The sequence below is a fragment of the Hydra vulgaris genome, chromosome 11 (genome assembly GCF_038396675.1).
Source record: "Hydra vulgaris chromosome 11, alternate assembly HydraT2T_AEP".
Lineage (NCBI taxonomy): Eukaryota > Metazoa > Cnidaria > Hydrozoa > Anthoathecata > Hydridae > Hydra > Hydra vulgaris.
Window position 1 is genome coordinate 18,328,441 of NC_088930.1, and position 14,060 is coordinate 18,342,500.

The 14,060-nt window shown below is 28.4% G+C and overlaps 1 protein-coding gene across 2 annotated transcripts in view; it reads left to right on the forward strand.

Moving 5' to 3' along the window:
* Positions 1–12,205: 12,205 nt before the first annotated feature.
* The window catches only part of LOC100206830 (transient receptor potential cation channel subfamily M member-like 2), a 70,267-nt gene continuing 68,412 nt past the window's right edge, over positions 12,206–14,060 (forward strand). The window contains exons 1-2 of one of the 2 annotated variants that reach the window (XM_065810348.1): positions 12,206–12,307; positions 14,038–14,060. The exon at positions 14,038–14,060 is cut by the window's right edge and continues 174 nt beyond it. In XM_065810348.1, the coding sequence (XP_065666420.1) occupies positions 12,265–12,307; positions 14,038–14,060 (66 nt within the window). In that variant the 5' untranslated portion in view covers positions 12,206–12,264. Of the gene's footprint in view, positions 12,308–12,541; positions 12,636–14,037 lie in introns of those variants that run through there. The other variant, XM_065810349.1, reaches the window with a different exon arrangement.

Here is a 14,060-nt window from a genome sequence, read left to right on the forward strand (position 1 = left end):
ACGTGTTAATAGGTATTAAATTGTATTATAGACGTATTAAACACGTCACACCTATCTAAAAACGGTCCTAACTTCAATTTTGAGGGCCTAAAAAACGACCGATGGGGCATTAATCTGCAAGATCTCAGGTATCACCAGATGTAAAAATTAAAATCGAATATCTAGAGCCAATGGAGAAAAACACATTTAAATTTTTAAACCATTTTGCGCTACTGGTTGCACTTGAAGCCCCATTGTAAATCTATTTTGTTTTTTTTTCACTTTTGGGTTATGGAGTTTTAAAAAAAATATCAAAAACTCTTTACATATATGCGTTGGCTATAACCTGACAAAAAATTAGCTCTTTAACACTTGTGATTTGTGTACAGGAGCCTGAAGTATAGGGTATGGCACTAAACGCCTCTTTAAAAAGAGTCAACGGATGCTTTACAATTTTATTCTAACCTTATTATCGGCTTCGGAAGTTTCAAAATTTAATAGAACGAAGCCTTGGCATGTATCTTTCAGGCAAAAAAAATAGAAGCAAGATATCTTTTATCTGTGCAAAAATATAGCTCTTAAAGTAGGTATCTCGCCTCTGAAAAAACGGCCAAAATATAGCAGCTTTTTGTGATTTTTATGCTTTTTAAAGATTCAAAGTTACATTAAATCACTAAGTAACAATATCATAACAACATTGTTATATAGAGGGACAAGTAAGAGATTTTTAGAGGTAGAGAATGGAATCAGGAGTATGAAAATGACAACCATGATCAAAAGAAGCAACTTTAGCAAACGCTAACTTTGCTATCAATTATATATATGGTTTCCATGAGAGGTCAGTAGTGAACGATAATCCAAGAAGATGTAAAGAAGAGCACTCAGTGTGAGAGTTGGCATTCATCAATATAGGAATGGTGACATTGTTGCGATAGTTGTTTGCAGTAAATAACTTTTTGTTGGAGTTAAAATTCAGCAGCCACTGCAAGTCCCAATCTGTTGCGGTTCATGATCGACTGCTATTCTAAGCAATCGAAAAAAAAGAATTTTTATCAAAAAAGAAGTATAAAGTTGAGTCATCAAATAGAACCGCTTTAGATGTAAGGTTATCAGGAAGATCATTAATGTAGATAAGAAACAATACAGGTACCCCAGAAGGTACAGTAAATAAAGAAAAATGTTAGCTTTTGAGAATGACTTTTAAAAAACGGTCAGAAAGAAATGATTTCATAATCTCAAAAACTTTTATATATACACTTTAAGAATTGTTTTACATTTTAAATCTCTCTCTATATATAGAGTTGATTTATATTTAATTTTTTATGTTGAGTTTTATGAAACGACAAATAATAAATTTCTAAAATTTAATTAATAAATGTTTAAATAGAATTGGTAGTATTTCTTTCCTGGTTTTCCACAAGTTATTTTATATTCCTATATTTAAAATATAGTTGACCGTTTTAAAATCTGGCAAAAATACTACAACACAAAATAAAACCCTGGAGAGATATAATAAGTTCTATACCGTTCTTTGCATACATTAAGAATGTAATATAACTAATTACTAAACGGGGAAGCTGGTAGAGAATTTTTATTACTTTTTATTTTTTTGTAATTACGTTCTAACAGCTGTTAAAAACCTATTTAGACAACTTTCAAAGCTTACAAACTAGATTTCAAAATTTTCACCACAAAGGCGCCATTTCGAATTGCTGCTGAAATAATTAAACTTCAATAACGGTACACCACAGTTTAAAATCCAGCTAGTCAGTTACATATTTTTGATTTTAATTAGTCTGTCAAACATAAATTTAATTTTTGTATCCGCAGAAATAACTTAAATTGACTCAACGGCTAATATTACTGACAAAAGTGTTGAGATGGATCTTTTTTTGCAACAGCAACACGTTTATTTCTCCAAGTGTCTTTTATGCAGTTGTGAGACAATCCTCTGCCAGAAATTGAAAAACACCTTTTTTTGCTGTTGAAGAAGGTGCTCTAGCTGCTGAATTCAATAAATATTTGACCACAATTGTCTCAGTTTTGCAATTGAACAGATCAAGTCAAAGTGAGAGTCTCAAGTTTCTGGTCGAAGTTTTATAGTCTCAAACTTATACAATGATGGGAGTGTAATGTCCTCTCCACTTTCCTTCTTTCTCAAACATTTTCTCAGCAACATTTTCCACAAATTCCAACTGGAACTTTGTCACATTAAAGTTGATTTTCTCTTTCAGTTTTATCTGACATATTGCTTTTAGATTTGATGTAAGCTCTCTTTAACATTTACTGAAACAAAGAAAACAAACAGTTTTCCTTCATTCTTGGTGGGTTATTAGCAGTAGTTGGGTTCTGGGTTTTTAGCAGTATTGTACTGTTTTGCGTTTTTTTTTTGTTGTTGTTGTTTTTTTTCTTTAAGTTTCTTATAATGGTGTTTCCTTAAAATTAGGACTTGTAATAAATGTAAATATTCCATGAAATATAAAATCTATTTCAGAATACTTTTTTTCAAGAATAATTTATGTCATAGTTAAATACGTCAAATTTAAACAGTTTTAACAAAATAATCATAATTTTTAGAATTAAAAAATAAGCAGTCATTTGTGAACAAACGTGTTTTATTCCTCTTTTGACTATACTGAGACAGTTTGGGCATAGTTTATCAAAGCTACTTGATGGTTTTTTTTTCAAATCTTGATCAGTTGAAAAAGTGAACTTTGTAGAGTGTCTTTTAAGCTGGCTAACCTGACAAATTAAACAATTACAAGAATCAAATCCTCTGGTCTGTTGTCTAATAATCACTTTGTTAAAATCATGTAGCTTGGGAAGAGGCAAGTTTCTATCTTCTTTAATATGCTTTTGTACTATTGCTCTGCAGGAATTGCATATGCCCAATGGAACTCTATCATCCTTAAAATCAATGGAATTTCTAGAAAAAATACCTAGTATTCTTTCCTTGATGAAATCAGAAATATGCCTGTCACATTTTGAAAGACAAAAGAAGCTTACAGATTGCCGACAATTTTGATGAGTTTTTCTTTTATATGGCATTTCAGTGGTTAAAAAACAGATTTTTGAAAAATAACTTCAGTACAAGCTTGTGTTAGTAAAAAATCTTTTTAGTTGTTTAGGCTGTTGACTGCTTAAATGTAATTACTCTGATGTTGTGGCTTTTCCCGGAAAAAAAGAAACATGTTTTAAATAGTAGAAAAAACTTGGTCAAAGCGATAAAAGATTTTAGAAAATACTTCAATACAAGAAAAAAAGCACAACAAGGTTATACATAATTGATTTATATAAAAAAAACTTGATTCTAACATTAATTTTGAAATTATTTTATAAATTACCAATCAATTTTGAATTTACAATTCTAAAGCAATTTTTACAATATAAAAAAAAGTTTTTATTATATCAATATTTGGTCAATCATTTTAAACAAAAACAAGAAAGCAAACCTGGGTTTAACAACTAGAATATAAAGAGGCTTTTATGTGTTTTAAATTTAGAACAATTAGAAAAAATGCCTCTAACTATGTGTTTTCTTACCCATATTTTATACAAGCTTGAACAAAAAAAAACACTCTTTTTCAGACAAAGTACTTACAAATGTGAAGTTTAACAACCATAAAATCCCATACCCACTAGTCACATATTTAGGTTTTCCTTCTGATGGTTCACTTTTTCTTTTAGACAGGGTCCAAAATTGCATTGTATGTTGGACCTGCTTTATTTACCAAACTTGAGTCTCTTTCCCATTGTCGTAAGTTCATCTCTTTCTCCTTTTTACAAATACTACTATGGTCGCTACTCAAAGGTGTTTTTGTCTCTAGTTTCATTAACCAAAACTCATTCTCGGTTGACTTGTCATTTAGAAAAGTCTCATGCTTTTACTGTCTCCACATGCTCTAAAAACTTTTTATTAAAAAGGAAACACTTTTATATATATAAAAAAAAAATTTCGTCAACTTTTTCTCCCACACTTTAATCCTTTGGATTTTTCTCCCATCTTCATGTTTTCCTGGCTGATATAACCTACGACTTTCTAAGTCTTCTGTCAACTGTTTCCTTGTTTTCTATTATTTGTTTTCTAGTAACTCCCAACCTCATAGTAGTTGATTGCAGCTTTTTGGGAGTGAGTTTAAATAATTTAAAAAAACAACAACTTTAAACTAGTTAATTTTGTTTACTAATTTTTCTAAACTTTTATCTTTTAATTGCAACTCTTTGATTGTAGCTACATTTTAAAACAATATCATTGGATAATTTTTTTAAAAAGTAGAACATGGTTGGTTTACTTTAATCTATGATAGTTATGCGGTACAATGCCGGCTCCGCAAAAAATGACATTTTTATTTCGTTCTCCCTCCAGCTTTATAATACCCAGAGGCGTCGCAATAGGATAGACAGCGTAGACAAAGTTTAGAGGGCAACCAAGTCTATATAAGGATTGAAAACTTTTGAGTTTACTATAAATTTGCAAAAATGTAAAATGTTAAAAATTTTCAGCAATGTAATAATAGATATCGTACACTTTATAAAAGATCCTCTTTTTAATATTTTTAACTCATCAATTCAAAATTTTTAATAAATCATTCAACGGAACATGCAATCATTGACTTCATGAACAACATCAGCTCATCTTTTGAGAAAGGACAGTTTGTATTGGGAATCTTTATTGACCTTACAAAAGCTTTCAACACGGTCAACCATAAAGTAAGCCGGAAATATTTATTAAAGGTAAAAAACATTTTAAATAGAGTTTATTATTGTTAAAAAAACTAAATATATTTTATTTCATTCAGAGCAACAAAAAAATTAATTCTTCCCTCTCTAAATATTGATTTCAAAAATATTGGAAAGAACGCAGAATTAAATTTCTTGGAGTAGTTATAGACGAAAATGTTTCATGGACAGCCCAAATAAAGGCCATTCAAAAATATAAAAATCTTGGTTGACTTTTCAAAGCTAGACCATTTTTATCACAAAAAAACATAAAAATTCTTTACTTTTTGTTTATACATAGTCATCTTACATACGTTAACATTTCTTGGGGAAGCACACACAAGACAAAATTAATGTCTCTTTATCGACGACAGAAACATTCTTCTAGAATTATATATCATAAAAACAAACATACACATGCTAAACCTCTATTAAAAGATATCTATGCTAATATACTATTTGTGCTAAAATATAAAATGGGATTAGTACCTTCACGATTGACAGAAAACTTCTTTCATTCAATTCCCAATTAGTTTAACACTAGAGCAACTGGTAACTTTAACATACCCCGAAAAAAACCCAAAACTCTACACTCTCTATCTCTTATCGTGGCCCCTATATATTTAACAAATCAATTCCAAAATACACCTTAATTACTCTTCAAGTCAAAACTTAAAAATCTTTTTCTTAATATAAATAATTACATAGAATTGATCTAGTTCACATTATAAATCAAAATTCGAAAAAATATCTACTAAACATTAATTAAAAAAAAAAAAAATACACACACACAAATCATAATACAACTAGAAAAAATAAGACAAAATTTTATCACAATAATATTTAAAATATTTGTACATAAGAATAACAATATTTATGTGTATCTTGTGTAATACCCCAAGGTTCTCGATGATAAGACTTATTCAGTCTTCTATAAGTTTCCTATAACAATATAATCTATCTTAAGGTGGTAATCTACCATTAAAAAAAAAACTTGCATGTCAACTTTTTTTCAATTTTTTATAGTGCATAGCATATATTATATGATAAAAAAAAAAAGTAAAAATTTTAATGCGCATAATTATTGTTAGACAAAAGCCTACAAATGAATAACTGGCGACAGGGTTTTTTTAGCAACCGTAAATAAATATGAACTGAAATTTTGGCTTGTGATCTTTTACTTATGAAATTAGAATATACCCTAAAACTTTTGGATTTTGATCAAAGAAAGTCAAAATATATGCATTTTAGTCATATTTGGAAGTTTTGGCGTTATTTGAGAATACAAAATCACTCACAAAAGTAGAACGCAATTAGCTGTAAACATAATTCTAATAGAGGTTGCAAATAAATGTGTTACAAACAAGTGTGCCAAATTTCAGATCAAATTGGTTATCGGCTTGAAAAATTTCTCCGTCGCCAGGCTATAAAACATGTTTTTGATAAAAACTCAATTTAAAAACAAAAACAAAAAAAATTGTTCAAAACTTCCCACTTCCATTAACTGTACCTTCTAATGTTTCGTTTTGATCACAAAAACCTTTTTGTATAGCTCTTAGTTTCTTGCGTCTTAATTTCACTATACTTGTGCAAACATATCTTTGGGACATTACTTCCAAACCAATTGATTCAAGGATTCATTAGGATTTAGTGTTTTACCGTGCAAACACTTTTTTAAAAAATTATCACTTCCAAGATCTATAAATATTGGTTTTATAAAATCTCGAACAGCAGCATAACATACAAATATTTTCTTTATATGTTTTTTTTCCAGTTACTTTATCAGCCTGGAATTTTCACCAAGAATCCTTGGTGCGCAAACAAAATTGATGGCGTGTTTCATTGTCATAACTTTTAGAACAGTGAAAAAGAACAGCTGTTACACTTTTTTTTATTGGATATAAACTAGCATTGTTCTGTCTAATTGCTTTACCATAGCAACTTTGCAATGTGTTAATAACATTTTCTGTCAAACGACCTGCTCTTCCTATTTTTTTACTATCAGTTAAAATTTATTTGCTGCTTTTTTTTAAGTTTCTTGAACGCGAGCCAACTCGTTTTTAAATATGATCTATGCACTTTGCTTTTTTACCACATGCTTTTTTAATTTTTACATTATGTCCATAAGGTTTTACAGCAACAACATTGGTAATAAGAACAACCATCTCCGTCACCAAGATATGTGGCATACCTTAAATTGTTTTTCTTTTCAGAACGATGAAAAAGTTTTAAAATACCACTTGATTCCATACCGGATGATGATCTAGTATTACTATTATTACACTTTTGGTAATGTGATGACTGGAGCTTTTCATATTCAACTGAATACATGTACTTTTTTAACTTCTATATTGAACATTACTTACATGATTTTGTTTCTCTTTGAAAGTCAATCATTTACCACTTTCAACTGAAATTGCAGAAACAACTCCGTTATTTGAAGTAAAACCACGCTTTTGCCATGAACCATTAAAGCTACACATAATGTCTCTTGATGTTTCACCTGCAGGGATTAATTCATCAGCAGCATTTTTTATGTTCTGGTCAACTAAATTTTGATAAACATCTAATAGGTTATGTAAGGTTATATTGTAGCTTTTTTTTTTCATAGGTGGCTTCATATTCATTATTCCACAAATTTTTTCAAATGATGATAATCCTTTACCCATTTAGCGAAAAGCCATAATGAGGCTCTTCTTGTTCGATTAAATTTTTTTTACAAAATGTAGCATATGAAAAAAACTCAGTTTTCCAATTGCAACTGTTACAACATATTTAAACCAATACTTAAACCGTACTTTTTTGAGGAATCAAACATTAAATAAGCATTATCTTCACACAAATTCGGTATTTCAGTAGCGATATAACGTTTTCCAACAGACTAAAGTTCATAATAAAAATAAAATCCGTACTTTGAAAATCTTAAAAATCTCTATAAGCAATATTTTTTTTTTTTGAAGAAGCAGAATGTGTAACAGATTTAACAAAAGATAAATTTTTGTTTCTAAAGAAGGAATCTTTGTATATCTGTTTCCACGAAATTTTGCTTTTTTATTATTGTATATTCTGTTTGATAACTGTTTTCTCTTTGATATATCCATATTATTTTTATTTTAAAAAGATAAAAGATGTACTATAGCATAAATAGTAAAGTTTGAATGCAGCTTGAAGCAAAGACGAAACAAGAATCGAATTACGTCAATAAAGCCATCATACTAAACTAATAAACAAGTCGTCTACAACTTTGCACTTAAAAGAGTTGACAAGGTAAATATTTTATGTCTTTTTTATGGTTCAACTTGTTTCTGAAGCGCATAACAACGGAATAAACAAAACGTTGCTAAGGGGAAAATGAAAAATATTTTATATTGATACATTATAAACAAGTTTTAACATGTGAAACTTTTTTTATTTAATTCAACCTACTAAAAACTCGAAATCTGCGATGATTTTATTGGTTAAGTAATAAAAGTAAAAAAAAAAAAAAATTTTCTTACTGTTTTTGATGTAGTACCACCTTAACAAGTCCTTCATAATACATTCAACAAATGCTTCATAAATTTTTTTTATTTTTAATTGTTTTTTCTTTTTTAACCGAGTATTATTTTTTCTGTTAAATGTACTTTAGCAGTATTTGGTTAAAAAAAAATCTTTTGTAATGGAAGTATATTTTGCTAATATTACGATGTGAAAAAATTGTAACTATTATGTAGTTGTGAAAATGTAAATAATAAAAAAAAGGGACAACCAGTAAAATGACAAGTTTGGTACGCGGCCATCGAGTGTGTTTTGACGCCTCTGATTATACCTCTTTTGATAAATTGCGGCCGTGGCGCAGTGGTTAGAGCGCTTTCTATATAAGTAGGAGATCAAGGTTCGAAACGAGCTTTGGACATATTTTAAATTGATAATTCATTACTGATCAAAAAACTTGTCAGTGCGTTAAAAGGAAAGATCTTTGCTAGAAGAACGGAGTTTAGTTTCTATCTGCCTAAATCTCTAGTAGATAATATCAGAAAAAAAATTTATTACATTTTTCAAGCTTATCTAAAGTGAGTCTTTAAGTGGTGCGAAATGGACAATAAAACTCTGGATTCTCTTTTATTTCATAAAAATGCCTCTACTCTCTAAGGGTACCTTTATGAAACAAAAGATAAAAGTTTTACCAAATAAATCAATAAGCTTGCATGATTTTTAAGTTTTTCGTAATTTTTATACTTAGTTACTTTCATTTAAAATTATTTTTTTAAATACAGGTATAAACACTGGTAATCCGATATTAAATTTTTATTATAATAAATTACCAGTATCGATATTTCGCCCGGTATTGGTTACCCTAAGCATTACTTCTGAATACTAAAAGATTTTACAAAGAAAAGTAAAATAATTGGATAAATGTTATATGCTAGTAAATAAACAAAGTATACACACAAAGATTTCATGTGTTTAATTGTTCAGAAAGATACATTTGTATAATTTATAATATAAATGGCCAATTCCATAGTTCAGTGACGCATCGTGCGGAGAGATTTTTTTTAATAGAAATTTTTCTATAACTCAAAAATAATTTTTTATTTTTCTAAATCAATCTTGAATTAAAATTTTATAATATAAACTAAACACAATTGCATTAACATAACAATGCTACATAGCAAAAATTAAAACATGAGTTCAGTGACGCAACGCAGAAAAAAGTGTTTTTTTATCAGCATACTTTTAAATGGAGTTTTCGCTGAAATTTTAATTTTTGCTTGACTTATTAGATTTTTTTGTTGTAATTTATTCATTTGGCAATAAGGTAGTCATAAAAAAAGCCACAAACAATAAAGTTTTCATATCGTTTTATTTTACAGAAAAAAACTATCAGTTCAGTGACGCAACGTTCAGTGACGAAACAAAAAGACGAAATCTGACACGAGACGTTTTCTGACATGTGAATTACAGATATTTGCAAATCTTGTAATGCTAACGCAAAATCTGCTGCTGACCTGATTTCGTATTGACTAGTTTTAACTCTCAGGGCTGCGATTCGCTTAACAGTAGCTCCTATTCCGTCAACCACTCCTTTCCCGCGCATCGCTGCAAAGAAATGCCAGAAGAATTTTTTATGAAAAAGTTTTTCAAACACAACCATTGCAGCCATAATGCTTTTGTTTTTAAACTTAGAAGTGGCATTATCGCTGAACATGCGTACTTCTTTGACTTGATCAGGAATAAAGTGAAGGATTTTGTCAATGTACGATATAACGGAAGACTTAGTATGATCAGTTGAGTCTGAAAATATGACAAATGTTTTTAATTCAATGTTCCAGACTGCTAGGGTCATGATAGAAACTTGATTTTGACCAAAATGAGCCGCTTGTGGCTCATTTTGATAGAAACACCTAGCGTTTTCAGCCCAGTCAACTTGGATTACCGCAATTTCAGAATTAACACTCATCGAAACCTCCTTCAGTTTATTGAAAATTGTTGATTGGTTTTTCTTTACAAATGCATGTTTAACGAACTTATCACGCATCGCTGATATGTGTTGGATGAGTTCTGTTACAGTAGATTTTTTTGAAATTTTTTCAATGTTTGCATATGTTTTAGTTTCAGGCTTTCTCCACTCGTCCCAGGATACTTCGAAACCAAATGTATTAACAGTTTGCAAGTGTTTATCGAACTGTTTCATACCTTTGCATGCAACGCATTTGTCATAGGCGCAATCGTATGTGTACGGTTCACAAACAAAGTTATTTATCATTTCAGATCCAACTTTGATTGAAGGCGCTTGAACTGATTTTGTTAATGCATTTAAGGCATATCGCATATTTTCATGCAAACTACAAACACAAACATTATGCGGAAATTTTGTAACTGATTTTACATTGCGCGGACGAAGGTCGCAAAATTTGCTGAGCCCAATTTTTATGTGCAGATGCTTTTCCTTGAATAGCTCGAAAGCTTCTTTTAGCGTATAATATAAATGACGTATCTGAATATTGTTTGCTTTTCCGTCAGATAATTGAATTCGAGTGACATCTTTTTTGTTTGGTGATATTTGGGAAACTTCATCTTCATTATAAAAGTTTACAACTGCTAAAACATCGCTTTCAGAAATAACATACAGCTTTGAACATGCTGGAGGTAGACCCGAATTATCTTTACAAGCAGTGCTATTTGAAAGAATAGAAAGAATTTCAGATTGTTTCTCCTTTAAAGTTGGTAGTGCTTTTAAAACTTTTTTCAATGCTTTTCCTCTTTGTTGAAAGTTTTTAAAAGATGAGCTTGGTCTTTGATATTGATTTAAAAGTTTTCTTTTTAAAGAGCGACTTTTTAAAACTCTTAATTTTGCTTTAGCAGCATAAGCTGCTTTTTTATAAGGATCGGCTTTCAATTTTTCTCGATATCTCTTAGATCTAACTCTGGACATTTTATAAAATGCTAATTACCCGTCGATGGGTTCAGTGACGCAACAGCTTTTAAACTATAACTATATGTTAATACAATGCTTTTTGACCAATTTTTTTTTTTAGTAATGATTAAAAGTTTACATTAAAATATATAATTTCTAAAAAAACCTCGCCATAAAGCATAATTTCATTGTGATAATTAAACTTTTTTAGCTTTTAGTTCAGTGACGCAACGTAATTTTTGCAGATGTGTATGTGACAAAAAAAACTTGAATTATTTTTAAAGAGTAAAAGTTTTTTTACTCAAGACACATATGTAATCTCAAAGATTCTCTCTAAACAAAAATATGGATATGTTTTGTTTAAAATATTGCAATAACTCACCCTTAAATTTTACTCACTTTTTCGAATAATAAAAAGAACAAACAGTTGCTAACATTCATCAAATTTATCTACTCGGTTCAAACATTTTCTACTCAAAATTTATTTTAGCAATAATTTTAAGGTGTTTAAACTATAATTAAAGAAATAAAACCTTTTGAAAAAAGAAATTTTTAAACACGAAATTTATCTCTTCCATCGTGGAAATAGCCAAATGTATTTTAGTTTTTTTATTCTAAGAAACAAATCCTAATTTTTAAAAAGCATTGATATCAAAGGTAATAAAACTTTTTTTGCCAGAAAAATTGGACTGAAGCTCGACTTGAACATTATGCCCTCACCTAAACTTACATGTGCTGATAACAAAGGGTTTAAGTATTATTTCATTTTAGGTTTTTTTTAAAAAGTTTCTTTTGAGGTATTATTATCATTAAATAAAGATAAACCAACTTTTTTTTCGTTATACCTGCTAGTCTGTAAGAAATGAAATTTTTTTTTTTCGGAGCAAAATTCTATTGACGGTCATTTTTACTTGTCTGTAGGTAGCGTGTAGATGTCTTTATATAAAATAATTGTTATCAAAGTGACCATCTACACTTTACGATAATAAACATAAATAGAACTTTAAAAGTAACAGTATCTTCGTTGCCATGATTATTTTTTTTCGAAGCGTCATTTTTGATACTAAGGATAATTAATTATTGAAATTCGATTTTTTAAATTCATTAAGATTTTTTAATCAAGGTAACGAAAACTTCAATATTCAAATAGATTTGAATGAGTACAAAATATGGCTGATACGTTTAAAAGTAAGCCAGAAATATTTATTAAAGGTAAAAAACATTTTAAATAGAGTTTATTATTATTAGAAAAAGTTAAAAATTCTTTTAAATAATATTGATTTAAAATATCTAGATCTTCATTAAACTATCGAGACACTTGATTTATGTAACACTACGCTATATTACCACATTATACTATATACTATAAATAACACGCATAATATTTACAAGAGACTAAAATAATTGTTAGAATTTTATTAATTTCGATTTCTTTCTTTTTGGTCTTGCCGTCTGAGAATGTAAAATTAAAATTATTTTTTACCGAGATGGTTAATAATAAATAATGGTGAATTTTATGGGAAATCTGAACTTCAAAATGGTTACTTTAATTTCTTTTCGCATGTTTTTTTTTTAAAAAAAAAATCTCTAAATTCCCATTAGTTTATTAAATGTTTTTCTGTCAACTATGTTTTATGAGCACATACAAACATCATTGATGGCAATACTATTATCTATTAAAAGAAAAAAAAAAAGATGATCACATTAAAAAGAAAGGATTTTATTTTATCACTTTAAAAAAAAACTAAATTATAGACTTTAATAAGTAATAATACAGTTTTTAGATAAATGAATAAAACAAGATTAGGCATATTGGTTACATTATATAATGCTCTATTAAACTTTATAATGCTCTTATTACATATGTAATAAATTTGATGAATTTATCATTCCTATCCCTTTAGGGTTAGTGATTTTTTAATGGTAATCTTAATGGTAGTATGTAATTGAAATGGAAATATTATATAAGCAACATATAGCCTACACAAATTATTTTTTCTGACGTATTTATAGTCATTTTTTACAGAAGTCTATACTCATAATAGCTTTAAAATTAGGGTTCAATGTTTGTATTTCTTGTTTGGCAAACAAGTGCTCTAAACATTACTGCTTTATTTAAAGATTCAGTTTTTATGCTAAAATTTTTAAATTTATTACAAGTTTGTTTATCAATAAGAAGTTTGATATAGTTTTTATTAGGAATAAAAAAATCACAAAATGTTCCATACATAAATACATAAATTAATATTATTTTAACTCTTATGCATTTTTATTTCATTTTTCATATATTAGAGTATATTTTCACACTTAATAGCAATACATAACAGTTGCAGAATAAAGATATTTGCTAGAGTTTCATATATTTCTAAAGTAGATAGAATTTATTAGTTAATATAAATAGTTAGATCAAATTAGGTAAATTAAATTAAGCATGAAGCATTTATAAAACCATCTACCATACTTAGTAAGTGGCATAGTGACATGTTCCAAATATGGAAGAAAATTTTAAACACAAATTTATAATATTGCATGAGAGGTATTACTAAGGACTAAGAGGGCTATATAGATAGCTGTATATTGTATCAGGATTTTATAGACACCTGTCTAGATACCTGTAAGTATTTATGTCCCAGTCTCATTACTAAGGCCTTAGAGGGTTATATAATCATATGTCCCAGGTCTATTGCAAAATTTAACATAAACATTGAAGAAAGAATCAATTTTTCATACTTAGTTTGGATATCAGTGATTTGGTGTGAAATTGATCACAATTGGAATAAACATAATTTTTCATTTATAATTTGATTCCATTAATAATAAATTTATATTCTAAAATGAATGAATGTATTATTATATTTTTAAATCCTAAAAAATATTATAATAAGTTCCAAATCGTTTTTTAGTAAATATAATATATAGTAAATTATTAATTATTTATTTAGAGTTTGAATCCGGAATCCCATTA